This window comes from Drosophila nasuta, chromosome 3 (assembly GCF_023558535.2).
Source record: "Drosophila nasuta strain 15112-1781.00 chromosome 3, ASM2355853v1, whole genome shotgun sequence".
NCBI lineage: Eukaryota > Metazoa > Arthropoda > Insecta > Diptera > Drosophilidae > Drosophila > Drosophila nasuta.
This window is the reverse complement of record NC_083457.1, coordinates 34,630,430-34,652,809: the sequence shown is the minus strand read 5'-3', so window position 1 is coordinate 34,652,809 and position 22,380 is coordinate 34,630,430. Positions and strand designations below refer to the sequence as shown.

General features: G+C 36.1%; 1 protein-coding gene across 2 annotated transcripts in view; it reads left to right on the top strand.

Moving 5' to 3' along the window:
- The first annotated feature begins 1,002 nt into the window (after positions 1-1,002).
- LOC132790174 (bicaudal D-related protein homolog) overlaps positions 1,003-22,380 on the top strand; it is a 23,884-nt gene continuing 2,506 nt past the window's right edge. The window contains exons 1-2 of one of the 2 annotated variants that reach the window (XM_060798632.1): positions 1,003-1,219; positions 2,697-3,579. In XM_060798632.1, coding sequence (XP_060654615.1) covers positions 3,151-3,579 — 429 coding nt within the window. In that variant the 5' untranslated portion in view covers positions 1,003-1,219; positions 2,697-3,150. The remainder of the gene's footprint in view (positions 1,220-2,696; positions 3,580-22,380) is intronic. The other variant, XM_060798633.1, reaches the window with a different exon arrangement.

The following is a 22,380-nucleotide window of genomic DNA, read 5'->3' as shown; positions in this document are numbered from 1 at the left end:
AGGGTTAACAGTGAGCGAGAGAACGCTCAAAGCACGATGAGAGCGCAATATACAACAGCTGGTGTTTAAGAGAGCGCGCTTCGAACTGGTTGGCTTTGAAGTTGAGCTGCGCTTACCAGGGTTGTCAGGTTACTGACGATATGCAAAGATACAATTGCAGCAAGTGGAATACAACAAAAGTATGGAAATTATATGGGGAAGTAAATACATAATCAATTAATATGAATAAAATATATAACTAATGGAAGATTTAAAATTAAATAATTAAGTTTATTTTAATACTGATTTACAGTTAAGACCCTTTACATAAAAAAACTATTCAAACCTGTACTTTAAATTTTGTATTTGTCGAATTACTATTAAATAGTACTTTAAAAGATTTTCTAATATCATTATACCATATGTTTATAACCTATATTCTTAATATAGTAAATAGTAAACTTATCTAATAGTCAGATCTATCAATATCTCATTAAACTTTAAATAATCTCTATATATTTTTACAGCCTTATGGAGCTTTATCTATATATGAGTGTCTTAATACTCATTCATTGTCGCTTTGTCTACTAAATTTTAAATAAAAAATGAAATACATTTTGATGTTCAAATATCAATCACTTTCCTAATCATTCTAAAATACCTTTCGGAATTTTTTATCAACTTTATCTTTTTTAATTAAGTTGTTGGGTATTACTCACAGCTTATAAATACCCAGCTACTCTCTATAAATATGAAAGAGTCGTTGCATTCATATCGCATTATTATCTATTAGCACACAACCTACTTTTGTGAGATACACTCACATATCAGCAGCCTTGAATAGCAGTGTTATCTTTCCGCAGCACAATCCAGCTGCACTTTACCGGTACTCGACAACCCTGTTCGCGCTCTCTTAAAAGCGCGCTCTCTTCGACGGTTTGTTTAGTTGTTGTTGCCAAGTTACCAAGTTGGCTTGGTTACTCATTTGTTTTGCCAATTTTTGTAGCGTTGTTGGCCAGTTTCAGTTAATACCGAACACTCGCGCCAGCCAGACGTTGTGTGTGCCCCGCACACTCACAACACACACACACGCTCACACATACTCACAAACATTCATTCATATACGTATAACTCACAGAGAGTTGAGTAAAAACCCAAAAAACTAGCGAAGTTCAAACATCGCGTCGGCATCGGCATCGGAATCGGAAGTTCTTTTTGGCTTGTCGTCGTCGTGACCGAGGTTTCTGTCTCTTTATTTACATATAAACATAAATACATGCAATATATGTATATGTGTATAGTTGTGTAGTTAGTTAGTCGGGTTTGTTGCGAAAGTGGAAAGTATCTCATAGATACGTTGCGATTTGAGCGCGCGTTTGTTTTGTTGTTTTGTCAATAAAATGCCAAACTGAGAACCCTTCGAATTTATACCAACAATAATACCAATCTATAGTGACTGTGACACAAATAACGGAAGTGCTCGACTATATCCAATAACAACAACAACAACAGCAATAGCAACAAAAACAACAACTCAACAGAGCATTTGTTGCTAGCCAAGCACAATAAACAACAACACCAATTTAACGTTGGCCAAAAACGAACGCGTTAAGCGCATTATACATTTATTGGCTAAAAACAACAACAACAACAAAAAAGCTACTGCCACCAAATGCAGTAAAGCGTGAAGTGCTTGCCAAATGAATTTTCTATATATTATAATTAAAACGAAACTTCGTTGCTTCGCTTCAAAAATAAAATGAATTAGAAATTTCAGTGTGTTCCAAAATTGGCGCGTTCAAAACTCGGTTTCTAGGCAAAAATATATACATACATTCGTAGTGTGGTTATTGTTAGTAAACAACGAGTGGTTCTTAACCCTTGCAAGGGCCAGCCCCATACCTTTGCTCTATTGACGTGTGTGTGTGCTTATTTTGTGCTTATTTTAACCCCAGAATGCGATACATTTTATGTTTGAGATACTAAAACTTTGCTACATTAACCCCCAGTTGTCTGTAAACTGAGCTAAGATATCGTTTATTTTTGCTCACCACTACAAGTCTACGTAATCCCCATGCATAACATAGCTATACATTTTCTCACGTAGTTATTTACCTTAAATATTGTAATAGTTTTCATAGGAAATGAGCTTAAATTCCGCAACCATTTGAATATATTATAAATGATTTACAAATTTTAGCTTAACATTCCATTGCAATTAAAATATTAGTATTTATCTGAATTTAAATAATTGACTAATTGAAAAATGTAAATTAAAGAATTCAAATATAGGATTACCGTCCATTTGTAGCCCTCATTGAAACCTTAACCCTTCACAGGGCCATCTTAATTGCATGCAGCTTTACTAAGCGTTCATTTTGCATTAAACTCGGCAGTAAACAGTATTTATATGTCATCACCGTGTATATAGTATGCTGTCTTAATTCCACCTCCCCTCTCTCGCCCTTCTGACGCATTAACCCTTCTCTGGCCTGGTAATCGAAAACGTGCTTGTAAATGTGCAACGTGAGCGGCGCTCCTTTTGGGGTAAAGCTTAGCTCAGTTTACGTGCCCCACGCTTTTGTGGGCAACTCTTGTATTATATTACCACATGGCATGCTACTACTATTACAACTACTACTACTACCAATTCGGCTCTAATTCTCATTATTGCTATATTGTACTTACCAAACTTACTTAACCAAAATCAACTGCAGTTTGAAGTCGCCTCATACAAAACGCATGCTGAGCTGCTATTGAGGCAGCAGACACCTATGGAAATATCATCATGTGGCTTGGATCTGTCAGCGGCGTGGCAAAGCAACAATATAATCGGCATCAACAGCAACCAGAGCAACAGCAACAGCAGCAACTGCAACAACAACAGCAACAGCGACTACAGCGCGTTGTCTTGCATCTGAAAACCTAACAGCAATCAAACGAATAATAATCGCCGCTAACTAAAATAAATCGCTAATCGCTGCTAATCGTAAATCGTTAATCGTTCGGTCGATCATCAGCAAATAACAAGCAATAATAAAAGTATCGCATTTGTGTTATGTTTATGTGTGTGGTGTATTCGTTTTGTTTGTTTATCTGTTGTTTGTAATAATAATACATAATAATAATAATAATAATACCATCATCACAACCTGCCTGCCGCTAACGATCATGCATAGACCAAAGCTAGCAAATCCTATAACTGCTGCCGGTATTGCCTCATCCATATCAAACAAAAACAACAACAGCAACAACAACAAATCAAAACGTTCACGTCAATTCAGCATCAGCAAGCAACCAACAACAACTAACGAATCTGCTACAGTGTCATCGTCAACGTTGCCACACTACGAACAGCATTCGAATTCGCATTCGCATTCACAATCGCAACTAATTGACGCTTCAATTGATTTAGAACATTACATCAGCGCCATGGAGGCACGACGCAACGACAACGAGCCGGATGTCTGGGCTCAATTGCAGCAAAAGGAATCGGATATACTGTTAGCCGCTGAGCTCGGCAAAGCGTTGCTCGAGAAAAACGAAGAGCTGGTGAAGCAGCAAGAGAAACTAATTGAGGACTATTCGGGTAAAATTGAGGTAAGTTACAATTTTATCGCAGCAATAGCAATTAAGCGAGCTTAACTGTTAACAACTATGTTATTTAACATGTGAGTCCTTATTAGCTGGCTTACATTCGATCGCACCAATAAGAATCGAATACGCCTGTTAATAATAATGTTATATAACATTTCAGTGTTGTCCTTATTATGTTTACATTTGCCCTTGCACGTTTATGAAATATTTACCTGCAACTGACTCATCTTAAACTTTACATTTATATTGTTATTCATAATCATGACCTCAACTGCATATAATACGTTCACTGCAGTATGTCATTTGCATTTCCTCTATCTACGATTAGTAACTAAAGTTAACAGCTGATATCGATAGCTACAGCTTAACATAAGCAAAAAATTAATCGTTCTGGCTTGCAGCCAAGTTCATGTTTAGCAGATCACATTGAAAACTGCCTGCTGACTCACACTCCATTTACATCGATTTTTAAGTGAAATAATAAGTGACGCGTGGCTTCTGCTCCCAGCGATTAATATAACCATCGACATGAATAATTTACGGCATATTGATTTTCTACTATTCACCTGCCCAACTGACCAACTGCAGTCATTTTGTCAACTGCACTGGACTCCTCCTAGGTATGCATTAAATATTTACACACACCAAAGTACATAATGTATACATAGCTCCCAAATGGATGGCCAACGAAATGTTTGTCTGTCATGTCATACGGAATTCATGACAAAAAAAGTGCGCAGTAAACATTCGAAACTACATACAAATGTACATATTATACAAATGTATGTATGTGTTGGTTTATATAGTGCATATGTATGTTATTATCTGTGTTGAGCTATCGATTTTTTTCGTGCACGTTTACTTTGCATTTGTTGCATGCCAGCCAGGAACGGTTGCAGCTGAACCGTTATTTAGTTCTTGCCATTATCAGGTGAACACGCGCTAAGCTGCCTGATAACGTCAGCAGTCGACAGTCAAAGACACAAAGTAAAATAATAATGCGAGCAAGTCTTGTTTGTTTCCACTAGCAAATGTCTGTGCGTCGCGACCTTGAACCACAGTGGGTGTTGTCAGCGCCTGCACCTGTTCACATACACGCACACATACACACAACGACAATAGACAATTTCCTATAGATAATACGGCAGACCTAATGCTTAGATATCAGTCGAAATGTGTTGTGGTTCAAGGCATTACAAGCACCCGGCTCAAGTTCGTGGCCGTTCGTTCATTAGCATATTACTCGAACTCCAACTACTTACACAATATACCATTTGTCCCTTCTCTCCCGATACTTGGGCTAATGGCAATGTTCTTTATGGGTTCTGTTGACATTTACCCGCTAGAGTACAATAATTTCTTATCAATAATATTGGCTTTTCTGTTTGGGTTTTTTTCGGTTCTGTTTTGGTTAATTCGTCATGTAAATGGAGTTGGGACGGAAATTCGTGGGCTGTGACTCTCGGCTATAGGAAGTATAGTGCCCTGTAGGTGTCAGTAACCTAGACGGAGGACAGAACAAAATTCGTTGAACTTGACTCTTCGATGCGTTTCAGCGGGTTATTCGAGTACTTGACGTGTTTGTTTAGTCATGCCAAGTTCTGGCTCGAATTTTTTTTCTGTATTTGTATTTAAAAGTGTGGCATGACTTCATCTACGCTTACGAAATGAAAATAGTGTGGTTTTCTCTAGGGAACTGACCCAAAGTTTTGTCATAATTCCATGATACACATTGTTCAAGGATACATCGTTAAAAATATCTACGCAGTTCCCATGTTGTGCAGGATGACCTCTTGATGATCGATTGTTCAATTGCATGCTTATTAAAAACCTATAAGAAAACGACGGGCTTAGTGAACTATTTACCATCGGACGCTCGGCTCATTACAAATTTAAAGCGAAACAGCAGTATGTATGTTTCCCATGTTCCACTTTCCATTAACCAAAAAGCAAAAAAGCAATTCGCTTGGCCCAAATGAAATTGGTCAAGCCGCAAAGGTCAACTGCGCAGTGTTGAGTGGGTCCATTTGTCATTCGGGCGTTGCGAGTGAACACAAAATACTCCGAATATTTTCGATGGCAAAGGAGGAACATATTCGACCTTATAGTGTATATAATTTCTTAACATGTCTACCATCAGTATGCCTCTCATTGTTAACACTTCTATCTTAGTGGCTTTGAGAGCTACAACTGTCCATATAAATAGTAATGTTTAGATATCATTAACAGGTATTACATAGTCGGGCCTTTCTCTTTCCCGAACACGAAGAATTAGTGGCATGTGGACATAGCATAAATCTCACATTCTGTCACCTTGACTATACTTATAGTTAGGCTAGGTTGTGGGATTATCATTTAGCAAGTGACGTTTGGACTTTAGGCTCGCTTGTTTTGAGTTTTTTTTGTTGTTGCGGTTTTTTTTGGCGTGTTTTTGGCATATGCAAAAAATACAAAAAATGGTGGACTCTAATTAATTTTGTAGCTACTACGCGTTTTATTCAGACTGCTCGCTGATGCGTCATAATCACAATGCCATTCGCCATTGCTGTTGTTGTTGGTCATTTTAGTTGATGTCCAGGCCCAGTCTATACTATAAGTATAGTATGGTTTTGTATTGTAGTTTTGTGTATAGAGCTGTGGCTGACTGACGTAATTAGACTTGGGACTGGTCGTTGTAGGTGTTGGTTGGTTCGTTGCTCCAGTCATCATCAAGCGCGCCTTTTTTTGCGGTCTGGTGAAGCGTGTGTGCCAATTTACGAGCGCTGGTCTTTTATTTTTAGTCAACATTTGTAATACATATAACATTTTATGGCGTATGCCAAATTTCGACTATGTAAATCAGTTCGACAGAGACGCTTCTCATTCGTCGCTATTACATACTTTGAAATTCGCCAGTCTGGAATCAAAGTTAATTTCTGTATTCAATGTGAGAACTTCCATGCTTATTGAAAGTTATCTGGTTCACAGTTGAACACAAAACTCTTTTGCCTTTGTTAGCAAAACGTGTTTATACGCCCAAGTGGCTGGCCAAGTTATATTTAAACAATTTGTTAACTAAAACTCGCTCTCAACGGAGAACAATCGTCGTCTATCAATTGAGCTGATTTCTCAAGTCCCTCTCTCTCTTTTTGTCTGAGTATTGCTCTCGCTCTCGTTAATCACGATTTGCAGCCAATTGTTAAGCGTTAAATCTGAGAATACTCATACGCCCCGTCGAACCACTTTACCGCTCGATTTTATGACGCGTTTTGTTTGTCATTTTCGGAACACTCGCTCCAAATAAAAAATCGTATTAAATGCTTTGTGGAGGCGTATTTATGTTTTCAATATACACATATATAAATAGTGAGACCACAAGTTGTTGTGTTGTCGTTACCCCTGGCCTTTTCGAAAGTATTATGTGCTATGTTATGTCCGTCTATCTGCTTTAATAAGTTGTTTCAGCTTGCCGATTTAGTAACCAGTTTTTGTATTTTTCTCTTCTAATTTATTAAAGTGCCCGCTGACTGGAATGGCATTTTCCATTGACTATAATTAGTTCTTTGATCAATTACTTTGCAAAGAACTTTTATAAATGCCATTTAAGTGCTGTTTGATTAGTCTTGATTGCAACAGGATGCTTTTAGCAGCAAAGTGAAAAACCATCATTCAAAATAATTAACAGATATCTTGCTGGGATTTAAATATGCAGAAATTACTCAAAGACAGTTAGTAACGTCGCCCAAAGTTCAAATTAACATTTTACAGTTGCCCATTAAAAATAATTATTGCCTAGAAACGCTTTTCAGCTTAAGTTGGCAAGATGCGGCAGCTCAATTTCACACTTTAAGACAGTTGGCAACGCTATTTATCGATAACTTGACTGGTCAACGAAGCCTATCGAAATGTGCTTGGTGAAGTCGACATTTTAGAGTTGCCTAATTTAAAAATACATTTTCATGCCATTTAATTGTGTTTTCCGCATTTCGCCCACCCAACAAAAAACTGACTCACTCTCTTGCTGGCCATATAAAGCAATCAGATCTCCAGTTGTGCTCCAACGCTTAAGAACGAATCGTTCAGATCGTGTGAACAAAGCCCAACCCACACAACTAACAACAATCACACGCAAGTGGACATTGTAGTTACACGCAAGTCACTCAAAGGCACGCATAACTGATCAATGCTCCGATTAGATAATCTAATAATAATTATATTTAAAAATATATTAACTTACTTTCAATGCGATGCAAACAAAATCCACAAAAGCTTGGCTCACATACGCAATGCGAACTTGTTGGGGTGAAGTCATCAACACATCGTCGATGTCCGACGATTTATCGACGTATTCGCTAAAACAAAAACAACAAAGAAAAGAAAATAAAAACCAAAACAATCAAAATACCAAAAAAAAGAAAAAGAGCTGCAAAAAAATTTCAAAATTAACTCATTTGCATGAGTGTTGAGCTCGTCCAGCCGTCCCCAATTGTTGAAAACCAGTTTAATAAATGTTTAAATTTTATTTTATTTATATATATTTGTATTTGTAAGTGTGTGCGTATGCAGATTTATTTTGCTGTTGATTCTTTAACACTGCTGATTCACATGCAGAGAGTGAATCTTCTCGCATTAAAGCTCATTTACCTTTCATCTCACAAAGCCCTCAAATTTGCCACATTCCTAGACTTGACTCAACTTGACTTCGCTCTGAGTTCTTTGTAAATTATTTTGTACGTGGTGCGGGCAGTTTTATGACTTGGGGAGAGTTCCCCCCCCCTCTTTCTGTGGTATACGTAACCTGGTTAATAGTTATTTTTTGGGTTCCGTAGTACCTTCTGCGAATTAAGGTCGCACAACATAGTTGCTATGATTATAATACTACACACATTACAGAGAGAGAGAGGGACTGGAACTGGGTACTAGGTACTGGGCCTGGTATGGTCAGCCCATTTACCATTTTCCACTTACCGCTTGCCCAGTAATGGCATTTCTTTCTATTGTTTTTGGTCTCTCTTCCCCTCTTGTATGGGTCTGCAAATGTCATGGTGACTGTTGGATTCATCGTCGTCGTCGCCTATTGCAAATTACTTTCCTTGTTGTGCGCTGTTGGCTGTGTTTTTTGTTTAGTGTGTCACAAGGGAAACTCGAGTTTTTAATGCGGATTTTCCGTATTGTTTGCAGGGCCCCTTTTGCTTTTTAAATGCTTGCCACATGTGCTGCTAATGAGCTTTATGTAAATAAAACTATGGATCTTGCATTGCCGCATTGAAAACTGTTTTAAGAGGGTTTTGAACTCGCCACTCGCAATAGTAGCGGAATCGGTGATTATTATGTGAGCTTTATAATTGGTGTTCTAGTGTTGAGAAACGCAGATAATTAGTGATGACGTATAGTCTTTTTTTGGATATCAATAGAGCACTAAGATTTATTTTTAGTTTAAATTCAACTAAATAGTTAATATAAAGAATTACTATTATTGTACATCAGTAGTGCGAATATTTAATAATTTGTAAAGTTTACAAACGCTAAGTATTGAATGACTGTGTACTTCATTTCAAGTCCCATCGCAAAACAAATGTTGGAACGACTTGAATGTCTTTTTTGTTCAATAAATTGAATTTTTAAAATTTGCCAAATTTAAAATCAAATCACGTCCCAAGTTACCTTATTTGTTAGCACCTTTGTTTTTATGATTTTCATTGGAAACCTTGAATAGATTTAATCTACTGGTTTGTTTTCGTGGACTTATGCAACACCTAACATTATATGTATATGGAAGACGTGCTACTATATTTCGCTACAGTTTTGTAGCCTAAGAATCTGTTAATACTACTGTATCAGTTCCAACATAATAAATATAAATACAACGTTTCATTTGTCTTGTATCACTTTTAATAATAAAAACCTCGCTAATTTCAAGTTTTTTATATGAGCCTGATATTAATTACTCATCAATCACTCAAAATGCGTAATTTTCTGATGTGTCTCTTGCACTTCACGCCTGATTCATTGAGTTGTTTCATTGCCAAATGAAGTATTACAGTTAGTAGAGCCCAACGAGAGGCCCGTTGTAGTTGTCACAGAGTCTGCACACCGCTTGTGGCTCATCAAATTACAGATCTTCGATCAACGGAATGGGCCTTCATCTTGGATTGATGATCAGCTAACTGCAGCTGAATGGATAATGACGACCAAATTACATATTTCCATGTTATTTAATGAACTTGTAGGAAGTGAAATATTGAATGCTGCTGCTCTGCATGTCCGGTATAAATTAAATAATAATCGCATTTGATATTGATTCAATTTGGATAATAACATAATGTGAGTCTGTCTCCTGTGCGCCATTGGCAAACGGTAACAAATTGTCTTGTCTTCTTGCTCGTGGAATCCTCTTTGCACTGTCAAAGTTTTATTGATGTACAAATTACAATCAAAGCGCTGTTGTTGTTGATGTTTGTTGTTGTTTATTCAGAGACAGCCTGTAATTAGCCAACATGCAATGTGGGGTCGGGAATTTTGTAAAACCTGCCTAAGAGCAATTTATGACTGACATTGCGCCTAGCTTGTTGACTCCCAACGACTCCCAAGACTACCACAACAATGCGACACCACCTACTGCCACCTTCTGTTTATTGTTATGGCCAGAGACTCCCATATAAGTGGCCTCTGTATGTGTGTGTGTATAATTTTATTTAATTTTTCTTTCAAAATATATTTTTTTATAACGAATCGCTGAAGGTGAAAGCCTTTTCACTTTCGAAACCAAATTTAATGTCATAGCGTGGCTTGGGAACAATACAATTACTGTTGATCATATGCCACGAGATGAGATGATGATGATGCGATGAGAATGCGCATATATATCATCACACACATATTATACGCAGTTTAAGTAGGTGTAGCCATAAATTTGAATAACAAATTAAGTCAGAATCACATGCAATTTTGAATAATAATACTGATCTAAAGATACAGGTATAATATTTGTTTGTTTAATATTTCATCATATTCAGTCAATAACTATTTGAAAGTTATGAGAATAGTTGTTAAAAGTGTGAAGCAGGGAGAGAAGATCTAATTTTCATTTTAAACTTAATTAGGAAGCATTATCTTCATAATGAAAACAACTAAGTAAGATTAAATAACTTTTCCACATGTGTAACTCAAATCAATGTCCATGAGCCTTTCAATTATCCACTCTTACCACAAATTTCTAATTTATATCAGTTTTTATTGGCAGTTTCTGCACGATTTCCAGCTCATTTACTCTTATTTATTTTTGCAATTTACCCTTTACTTATTGCAATTTATGAATGTACTTTCGACATTTAATGAAGCAAATTAAATGAAATATATAAACTAAATTGAAAATCCAGTTTTATCGTTTAATATCTTTTATGCTCATCGTTAAATTGGACTCAACTTTTCAATCAATAATTGAGTGAATTGCTCGCTTTCAAATCAATGAAACCGAGTGCATTTGGTGGCATTTAATTCCCATTTATTTGGTCGGAAAATCAATATCTAATGTTGACTCAAGATAGTAATAATAACCCACCCTAATATAACTCTGCTGTAGATACCGCATAATATATCATATTATATCATTTCATATCATGTCATATCAGTGTGGACTTATCAAACCAAACAACCCACTCACAAACCTTTTTTTTTTCTTTGCTATAGACCCACTGACTCATTGACATCTAATTAAAGATATTGTTATAGTATAGCGAATACACACTCCTCATAGATAAATAGAAGTACATGAAGCTTACACAAGTCAATGAATGTGTGTATGTGTGAGTTTGGGGCCTGCTAATTGGCCAGCTTTCATTGCAATAATAAAAATATTTGAATTGTGACTAAGAGACAACAACGAGCCCAGCGAACAACTCAAACTGCCAACCAATTGGCAAATTCAAAAGCCAAAATACATGTGCATATGTACATATATATTTACATTTATATTTATATATGTATTATGGCAAATATTCATATATGAGTATGCCAATCGAACGTTAGCATGATGACAATAATAGACGATTTCACAAAATACGATACCCTAAGGCGAAAAAAAAAACTTATTTTTTTGAAAGCTATGGTTATGACTACAGGTTACCCTGTAGCTAAAAATATAGTAAAGATATCTATTATGAGATCAACAATAACTACATTTTAAAACTCGTCAGAAAACATATAAAACAAAGTTTCAAGAAGGCTTTATTTTTGTATATTCTTAAGCTTTAAGTATATAACAAAATATATTAAAAATGAAATAACGAGTACAATTCCTTATTGCAATCAGATAAGCAGGAGCAATTAAGACTTTTAGGCCAAACCTTCCTATATTCTTTAAATTTTAGTATATATCAAAAGAAATTACAAATAAAATTTTGGTTATTTTCATATTTGTTTCTAAAATTTTGATACTTTAAAAATAATTATATTCTAGTTAATAACCAATATTTCATTACTTGGATTAACATCATACCCTCTCACTCGTAATAGTTTACAGGGTATAAAGGAAACAAGCATAAATACACATATAAATACCCTGAGCTGAATTGCTAAAACTTTTGCCTTGCCTCACGCAAAATCTGATAGCAAATTTGAGTGTCAGCCAAAGTGGCCTAAACAATGTGTCTGAGAGTCGGTGGCAACTGCGACCAGTCGATAGCGAGGGGTATAAACTGATGGAAGAGGAGGCAGAGGAGGAAACGCGCTCAAGTCTTTTGTCAGTACTTTTGGCGTGTTTAATTTAATTTGGGCTTGTTGCCCCTCAACTCCCAGTGCCAATGACTGTAATTTATGCACCCCTCAAGCGTTCCACCAACAAAATCACAGCGCGCTTTGCCTTTTTTCAGTTCGAATTCGAATGGCTTAACTATAACCATAGATATTGGTTAATTACAAAGCTGTCTGGATTCTGTTATCGCGCATAGATCAACATATTTATGTATAATATTCATGTGAATATGGTCAAATTGTTTGGGGGTTAAAGTATGACCCAAAAGTGTCAGAGATGTAGCTCAAGAAATGTGGTTGCTTTAATTTAACAACTGATTTTTATTACACTAATTAAATTTTCATTATATTTAATACTAGAAGAATTCACTTAATGTGTTTTCTAAGCTTTCTAAAGAGTTTAGTTTAATAACAAATCATTATAGAAAAGCTCTTTAAAAGAAAATGTTTCCACAGGCAACCAATTAAGATTTGTGTTAAGCACTAAAATTGAAGTTAGTTGGTCTAACAATAACTCATCCACAGCAAGAGCACTGAATAAAGCACAAGGTCACGGCGAAATAACAACAATTAAATACCAATTTGATGCCCAATTAACAAGACTGATCAACATTAAAGATTTCTGTTGAAATGGAAAACAAGAAATGAACAAAAGAAAAAGATGCTAAAGCAATGCCTTGTGGGCAAGTTCAAATTGACTGAGCATTGCACAATTCAATAAAATTAGTTAAACTACAAATTTGACCCATTTCGCGTGAGTCAGCGACTGAGATGGCAACATCAATTGCCAATTGCGAGGGCGAGTGCGAGTGAGTGAGACAGAGCTACTTCGATGCTCTGCTGCGCATGCGCGACTGCGCAGAGAAGTAGAAATAGAAATAAGCTCTTAATCAAAGAGTACCAGACTTCAATATGCCCTGTGTGTGCGTGGATATATATTTAAGCATAATTATAGGTACCTTAGAAGTGATTATTTCTGCGTAGAATTTAAAAACTGACTTTTGTTACACTTAATTGACTAGCAAAAGCCCTGAGTACTCGAATAATTACTATAAACTTACTTCATGTAAATAAGATTTCATTCGATTTAATTGCAGTATTTTAGCTTTCATTATTGCGAGAGTTGATTTACGATTTTAATACACGCAGATGCTTCTGTTTAGGAATTATAATGTATTCCCAGTATGCTAATTAAAAAATACGTAATAATAGTTATTACGTGAAATTATTTGCAACAATCTCAGCATACTCTTCTTTGCCCTATGTTTACAGGGTATGCAGAGTTGCATTCGAAATTGTTTAAAAGACTTCGATGTGATAGAGTCGCCTAGATAGTACTACCAACATATAATGCAAGTTAGTTCGTTGCGAAATTATGTAACGGCTTTTTGGCTAAACGGCATTATTTTTGCGCATTTGGCAAAGTGTTTTTTAGCCTCTTTTTTGTTGTTGTTGTTTTTCGTTGGATTTGTTTTGCTTCTTCTTTTCCATTGTTTAAGCGTTGCAATTGCGCTAAGACTGTACTTTAACTGGCTGTTTCTCTCTCGCTCTCCCTCTTTCTCTATCTTGCTCTCTTTATCGCCGTCTTGTAATTAGCACTCTTTTACTATTGTTTTGCCGTTTGCGTAAATGTTTTCTCCCCCACAAGGCACTTGGAGAAATATATAGAGACATATAGGGAGCGTTTTTTTTTTATTTTTATTGTTTTCTTGTTTATGGCGAAAGGAAAACATTTAGCATAGCCTGAGAACTAAGTCGATTGTCACTTTGTTGTCGTTTTGCATGGGACTCCTCTGCAATTACTTGCAACTGGATAAAAGGTGGCAAAGTACCTGGTGATTGTTTGTTGGATAATGTGCGCCTAAGTTATGGACAGATTGCCACACATTTTCATGTTGTTAAGTCAGGAGTTAGCTGGCATTATTCAAGTTAACAACCTCCATATGGTGGAATAGTGGTAAATGATACCAAGAGTGTTGTTGGCTATAAACTTAACCTGTCGGGAAGGCGTTGTTGAATAAGCCTAGAGCCGTAAGAGCTCTCTATAAAGACACTGTTTGTATTTACCTTAACGGCAGAGTACAGTAATTATTCAACCAGGGTGTCTAGAGCTATGGGAAATCTTAACGGTGTTTTTTCAGTCACTGAGGATTGATCTCTTTTTAATATTTCTTTAGTGGCTGCATATATAACAAATATTCATATCTTAATTCAGAAATCCTCATTAAGAAAAGTTCTCCAGTAAGTTTCATGCTTCAGAGAAGCGATTTATTTAAAATTCATTATTCAATGCTGAAGATTATACAATATATAAAAAAATAATAATTATTATATTAAACTCAAATGTTTTTTGTATTCGTAGTAAACGTATAACTTTTTATTATTTCAAATATACTAGTATCTAAATATAAAATTATTTTTCTTGTTTTACACAAACTCATTTAAAAACGTTGTTTCACTAATCAATGTTGAAGATTGTTGAAACTATGAAAAACTAATCAATTTTATGCAAAACTATTCAAATAAACGTTATATTTCTTGTAAACGTATTATTTTTATTACAAATATAGTTTCTAAATTGTATATCTTTAAAGTATTTAAGACAACTATTTCCCCAAAAATGCTTTAACAAAATTTTGTCGGCTTTCCGGCCAGAGATAAATCAATATTGTTTGAGTGGGGGGAACTCACAATTCAAATGGCCAACAATTTGGCCAAGTTATGTTGATAAAAACAAACCGAAAAGGCAAAACAACGCGAAATTAATCATCTTAGCAGAGACATAAAACATTGTTTTCCCATACATAATTAGCTCATAAATTTTTGTTGTCTTCAGTTGAACAAAGAAACTTGCAGTTTTCAGGCACAAGTCGAAATAATCTGCCTCTTCAAGTATTTCTTGAATTGTTTTTTTTTTAGCTTTGAGCTGTGCTAAACTGAGCTCATCCAACCCCCCTCTAATTAGGAGGGGTTTTATAACCCTGACTCTACTTAATGGTATGTTCTTTGTTTTCAAGCAAGTTGCTTCAAGATTAATGACGAGGAAGTCTTAAGCAAACAAATTATTTATAAATATTATTAAATAAAAGTCGCGAAAGTGAAATTACAGCATGAAAAAGTCAAATGTATAAAAATAATATAAACTTGCTAATTCTTTTTTTGAGGTGCGGCATTTGACAAAGCAACGTATTTTTATTTGCATATGAATGATATGAGTTTGGAAATCTAAAGATCAGAAATTCATATCATTTTAAAATTAATCTATATTTCACTTCTGTTATTTAAACTTTCGTTTAACTTGGTATTTTTGCCCCACATTTTTGATTAACTCTCGAATCGTTTTAAAAATAAAACAATCCACTCAAAAAGTTGAACTTTTTCGTCTGTTCATCGACATTGTATAATCAATATTATTATTTGAACAGTTGGTTTTCCTGCAAGTTCATCAGCTTTAACACAGTGATAATTTTTCATAATTTGTGTAATATTATTTTTTAGTGTTTCATCATGTTTTGCAATGCACAATTAAAAAACTGTTTAAATTGTAGTTGTTGTTGTTTTTTCGGTAGTTGTTTATTTTTCTTGTTTGAGTTGTATTTTTTTTTGTTTTGAGGAACACAAAAGAATTGCGAGCGAAAAGCCGCAGTCAAAGCGAAGACAATTAAAGACAAAACAACATTTTATTGTTAAGTTGTGCAATTTTTAATCACCTGCTGAAAAACATGTGAGAATTAAGCATAGACTGGAAAAATCACACATGGATGGTAAAAGACCTTGTCGTTAAAGCTATGTGACTGAAGTATGAAATAATGTAAAATCTGGCAGGTCTATATATTCAGGATTCTTTCTTGTTATTTAAGAATTAAATTCGAATTCGTAAAGAAAAGAATTTTTTGGAGATGTTATCCTAAAATTCAATTTATTTTATGTGTATTTCCCAATTTCCTACAGAACCAACTTTTATCTATAAAATTGATAGCAATTAAATGATCGAAACGAAACTAGTTCAGCGAAGTGACAAAGATATTTTTGACAAAAAATAAAAATAAAACACTCATGTCATTCGTACCCCAAACAAAACAATTATTTGAGCATTATCAAAAGAATTCCTAAAGTGATTATTATAGAGGTACACATCAAGTTCAGTCTATTTTGGCAAAGTGTCTTTCTTCATAGAGTCTTTCAACTTTAATTGTGGTATTTGGTGCTTTATTGTGCTGAACTCGCTTGGGCCGCAGCCTTCGTAAGCTTCAAAGGTGACTAATTTTAGAAGTTACTTGAAAGTCGCAGCTACCTCATCAACCCAACTGCCTCTTGGTAACTCTCTTTGTATCTTTTCATCTTTCTTTCTGAGGTCTGTCTCTCCATCTGTCCCGTCTTTTTGCGGTTTGTTGACTTGACTAGAGAGACATGAGCCCACGCACTTGTGTCGAGTGCGACATGTGAAAGATGTCGGGGAATGCGCTGGAACTTGCTGTGGCAACTCGAAAAAAACAAACTTCTGCCTCCGACAACGCCTCCACCCCGCCCCTTTTGCTACTCAAGCATCGTCGCAGAGCTGTGCGCATGCGCAGTGGGCGTTACAATTTGCCGTAACATCTCATATTTATGGCCTAATAATTTTGACTGTGCTTTGGGGCTTTGTTTTTAATTAAAGACACCTTGATTTAGAACTTGGCAACTTCCCCCTTGCCACTTGACCCGCTGACCGCACTCCAATTTTGATTACTACTTTTTTTTATTGCATTTTCACGCGACGAACGAACACTGCAAATTGGCCCGAAATTGTTTGCTTGTTTTTGGCTGCTTATCAAAACTGTGATATGAATGAGGTCTGATTTATTTCTGCTCTTTCCGTTCGTTCGTCTCGATAAGATAAGAGACATGTTCGTACTTTTTTTGCAATTATCAGATGAATCATGGGGGGAACAAAATATTAAGTATACGTAGACCTATATAAAGTTGCCAACGAATCACACACATTTATCATAATTACCGAAGTGCATTTATTATAATGCCCTCTTCAAAGCGCAAAATATTAAAATCCCTTAAATAACCAAATGAACAGCTCAGCGAGCTTAATGAACTCGGTTAACTTTAAAGGTTTTCACTTCAAAATTTACAATTTAGTTTTCTTCAGCTGCAGCTGTTCACATTTACTGCAGCTGGGCGAACTTAATTATATATCTAATATAGAAAATACTATCATTAAAATATTATTTAATATTACGTTATCATTAACCCCGCTCATAAATTAAGTAGTTTGCAGTGTCAATGTTTTAATAGATTAGCAAAACTGCAAGTATTCTTATCTTTTGCAGCTGAAATGAGCTCATTTCTTTGCTTTATTTTTTGTGCTATCGTTATGAAACTTTCAGAATACAAATAAGTTTGTTAAATACAGCTCACAAACTAATTTCATCGAGATATCACACAAATGGTAGACACAGAATTGGTTTTAAACCGTTTACAAACCCTCATCAATAATTTCCAACTACATTTTTATAGTGTATAACATCTTGCGTCAACAAAACGAACTCTCTTGTTTGTCTCTTTTGTTGTCGCGATAAATTGCGCCATTCAAAAGTACACCAAAAAAGGCCTCACTCGCTTTTGAGCTAGTTTTAATAAACTGTTTCTCCCTCTTTGATTGCATTTTACATTAAATTTAAGTGCCGCAAAAACGCCGCAATGAAAATTAGCTTGCTCAATTTCGTTCACTTTTTTCACAATTTCTTTAACAATGGGAATAAACGGCGAACAACCCAACAACTGAAATTGTCAATGCCAAAATAAATATGAAATGTAAAATTAAGTGCAATGAGTGTATAAAATTTAGGCGTTTTGTTTAAGCTCCAAGTTTTTCTTTTGTGCCCTTTACAGAAATGAGCAAATAACTGGGTTAACTTAGTGCAACGAATGAGAAATACTCTAAATAAATGTTGCAAAATTAGCAATGATAATTGAAAGAGTAAAGTACTGCGGCACTAATCGAGGACATATTCATGAATTGCTAATGATATGGAGATTTTCTGCAAATCAACTGATTCCTCATATGTTAATCGAATTTTGAAACAAGAAAATTTCGATTCATCTTCAATGAATGCTAATGGAATCGAACAAAACATATCGATGACTCTTCTATTTGATTTCTTCATCATCTTCATCTTCGACTTTTGTTGCAATGCCTTTTGCACAAAGCTGCTGACACTGTTTTGGCTCTTGGCTCTTGCAAGGCCAAAACCTCAAGACCCAGCCATCCTCTAGACCCATTTGATCGTCTACAACAATAGCAACAACAATAACTACGACAATGAAGTGTATTATATGCCATTATTATGATGGCTATTATTATGGCTGCTTCTTTTTGGCATTGCTTTGTCCAAAGGGCCTGCAAGTTGGGCAGTCAACTGTAGAAGCCACGCCCCCTCCACTTCCCTGCCAGCAGCCCACAATCGAGTCGAGTAGGAATTGCGACTAGAGCGCGACGTGACCTTAAAGCGCATAAACAAACTTTGGCAATTGTAGGAAAATTAGCATGTCGCATTGTTGTATTATTTTTCATGGGTTTATATTTTGTTTTTTGTTCAACGCATGCGGTGAAGACGGGTCATGGCCGCAACGAACGAATGAATGAATTATTTTGTACGAAATAAGGTCAATTGAGTTTTCTGCGTTGCAAATCTTACAAATCTCATCATTGCACGTTTGTTGCTTGTTATCGATTGTAATTGATATCGAAAGTCGAGTGAAATCAGGCAAGAACATGTCAATTAGGCATACATATTTCTTATTAGTTAATGACTTAATTATGCAGAGCAATATGAAAACTAGCTTCATTATTAATAATTGTTGCATTTCTCAAACAAAACGAAACACTTTCAACACTTTTACATGCATAAGCTAACATAAATGGCATCTTTCACAAGACTTCCCGTTTATCCGTTTACCGGAGAGCGGCCATTAATCGGACTCAGTTGCAATTAGCTATCATTTAAATGAGCTCAAAATGGCCCAAAACAACAAACACACACATCGCTATTATTAGACGCTTAGTTACGACTAATTTGCATAATGCTTTTCCATGCCAATAAAATGCAAAGTGCAATTTGCTATTATGTGTGAAATTTCTGCGGGCAGTGCGATATGCCAGCGCTTTTCTGCAAATAATTAAAATGAAATGCAATTTAATTGGCCGAGCGAGCGAGGGAAAAGCATGCAGCGTCAGCGTCGGTGGTCGAAACAAAAGCGAAACTTGTCGAAAAAATGCCAAACTCAAACTGAAACTGAAAGTTGGCAATGCGGCCACACTTGCGCATACGCAACTTGTTTGCAGATGGGCAACGCTGTCTGTGCATCCGACTGCAGCTGATTTATTGCGGAGTTCAGCTTAGCTTAGCTCGGCCCAGGGGAAATGTTTGCACATTTAATACGCATCACTCGGCAAAATGTTGTCGATGATTTTTACATGGCCATTGACTCATGCCACACTAAAAGCTGAGCTCACGCCTCTGACTCATTGCCGGTCCGGTTTGTTTCGGCGCAGCTTTGCTTTGAGCCATACAAAGTGTTTATTAATAGACTGCTTGGGTAATTGCAAGTATTTGACATTCGAAGAGCTTCGCACCGCCTCCCTCCATTGCTGCCTCTGTGGCTGAGAGACACGATTCTTGCAAGCAGTGTGCAATTTAGTTAATTATTTACAGCAATTATCGAATGCAGTTGCTTTGTAGACTCTTTCAACACCTAACAAAAAATAAAAACTTCCACAAAGCGTTCGTCATGCTGCTGATGATTTTGTGACGTCACGCAAAACTAATTAGCAATCGATTTGGCAACGTGTCTTGTTACATTTGGCAAGTAATCGCTCTTAGTATGTCTGTTATCGCTGCGCTAGATTTATCGACTGCATTTGAAGCACCCACTTGTTGCTGCTGCCCTTCTTTTGTTTTAGCACAGAAGCGACAAATTTACATTGATGATGACTCAGCGCAGTGCAGGGCTTGCGGCATTTGTGTCAATTGCATTTGAGCATTTCCTGCCCCTAGACGCATGCAATTTGTGTGCTGCAGAAATACAAATATTTATAATTTTCTTTGCAAAACCAAATAAGCACTCGCACCACACAAAAGTGGGTCATGTTACGTCGCATTTGAATACAAAACAACAAAGCGAAAAGCAATAACTAACATAAATACATATGTGCGAGGGTCGATTCACATGTTCCGATATACAATGTTGTATCGATAGCATAGCAAAGCGGGATGCTGCGATACAACTGACAAATCACCCCGCGCATGCGTGTGTGCCGCTTAAGCAAATTACAACTGCCGCCGCTTGCTTTTGTTGATCATGCAATTGCAATTAGCTGCGACTGTATCTAAGAAATTTGAAAAATATACGTAATAAAATTAAGTCGAAAACAAAACTGGCCAACTAGCGGCGAGAGCTCATCTCATTCGTTATTGCGTATATTATACAAACTACATGCAAACATATGTTGTGTATGTGTATTTCATTTAATTTGAACAAACAATTCACAAATGTACGCTCGCTCGTTTGGTTGTGAACTCATTTCTGCGGCTGAGCTGATGCCAACTTCCGCTGTTGTTAGCGGATTTTTAAAGCCGCCACCGCAGCCAGCGCTTACAGCCATCATCAACACATTTCATTGAGCGTGAAATAGAAACAGAGAAAGTATGTATGTACAATAATTTTATTTTTATTCCCTCTCTCGATGTCTGTCTCTTTCTTTCCATTTTTGTTTTGTTTTATTTGGCCAGCAAACTGTCAGTGCAGCCGCCGCCAGTTTGCAGTTTGTTTTTTTCTTTTTCTTATTGTATTTTTCATTTTCTTCTTATTAAAGTTTTCCATTGTCTGTCTGACTGCAGTTTTCTTTGCTTTCTGCTGCAATTGCAATTGTTAAGGCGCGAACCGAGCGTCGCCCTCTTTAGCTGCAAGACAACTGCAGCAATTTTTGTGGTTTATTTTTTTGGCGGCTTCGTCGTCGCATTTTATGCAAATTGCCGGTAATTTTTATCAAAAGCTTTTCATTTACAGTTCCAATTTATTCGCAGTTGCTTTTCTGCTGCGTTGACTTCTCATATTTATTGCTGTCTCTTTAATTTGTGCAATTGCGCTACGTGTTTGTAGCGCATTTTCCGCATTTCGGTTCAGCCGATAAGATAAAGCAAACTCTCTTCAAACCAATTTGCATTGTTTTTATAATGATATATGTATATTTAAATAAATGCTCTTTATTTGTGGCCTTTTTATCGCTGCTCTGGCGTGTTCTTTGTTGACTGTTGAAGGTTTCTCACATTTATCGATTAAACTTTGCATGCAATTTTCAATGTCACCGCAAACCTTGATCTAAAAAAATATACACCTCACCCTCTCAGCCCCACCTGCTTGCCAAACGGCTGGCAATTATGCAAATTATTTATAACAAAGCTATTATGATTGACAAGCGAAAGCCGCCTATATAGTCTAGACAGACTAATCGCATTTATCGATAATTGTATCGATCATTAGAACTAACAATTTTCATTTAAAACTTATCGCTCAGCTAAACACAGCTTAAGCGCTGAAGGAAATTGCCAGTTTAAATAAGTGTTGAATTTGGATGTTGCACCGCAAAAAGAAGTGAAAATTCAATTGCCAATTGCATTTCAATTTGAATGATGTGAATTTTGTGGTCGTCTTGTTTTTTTGTCTTGCTGATCTGGCAACGGTGTCAAGAGCCCAAGGTGCCATTGTTGTTGTTAGCTGCTGCACTATGGTTCAAAGTTGAATTTGAAAAATGGCGACGGGGAAAACTCAAAATGGATCAAAGAGAGATACTTTTAGTGGCATTAACATGGAACAATTGTATGTACTTCTTTCTCCCCGTCGCAATTATTGTAATTAACTGTGCTTGAGGGGGATGCCATCATTCGATAAGGTTATTGTTTGTGCTGCATAGCGTAGAAGACGAAGAAAAAATATTCAAAATGCAAATGGAACCTGTACAATTAGTTGTCGAGTTGTGTTAACCTTGCGGTTGCCTTTGTTACTCGATTGTTTGTTTCTTTT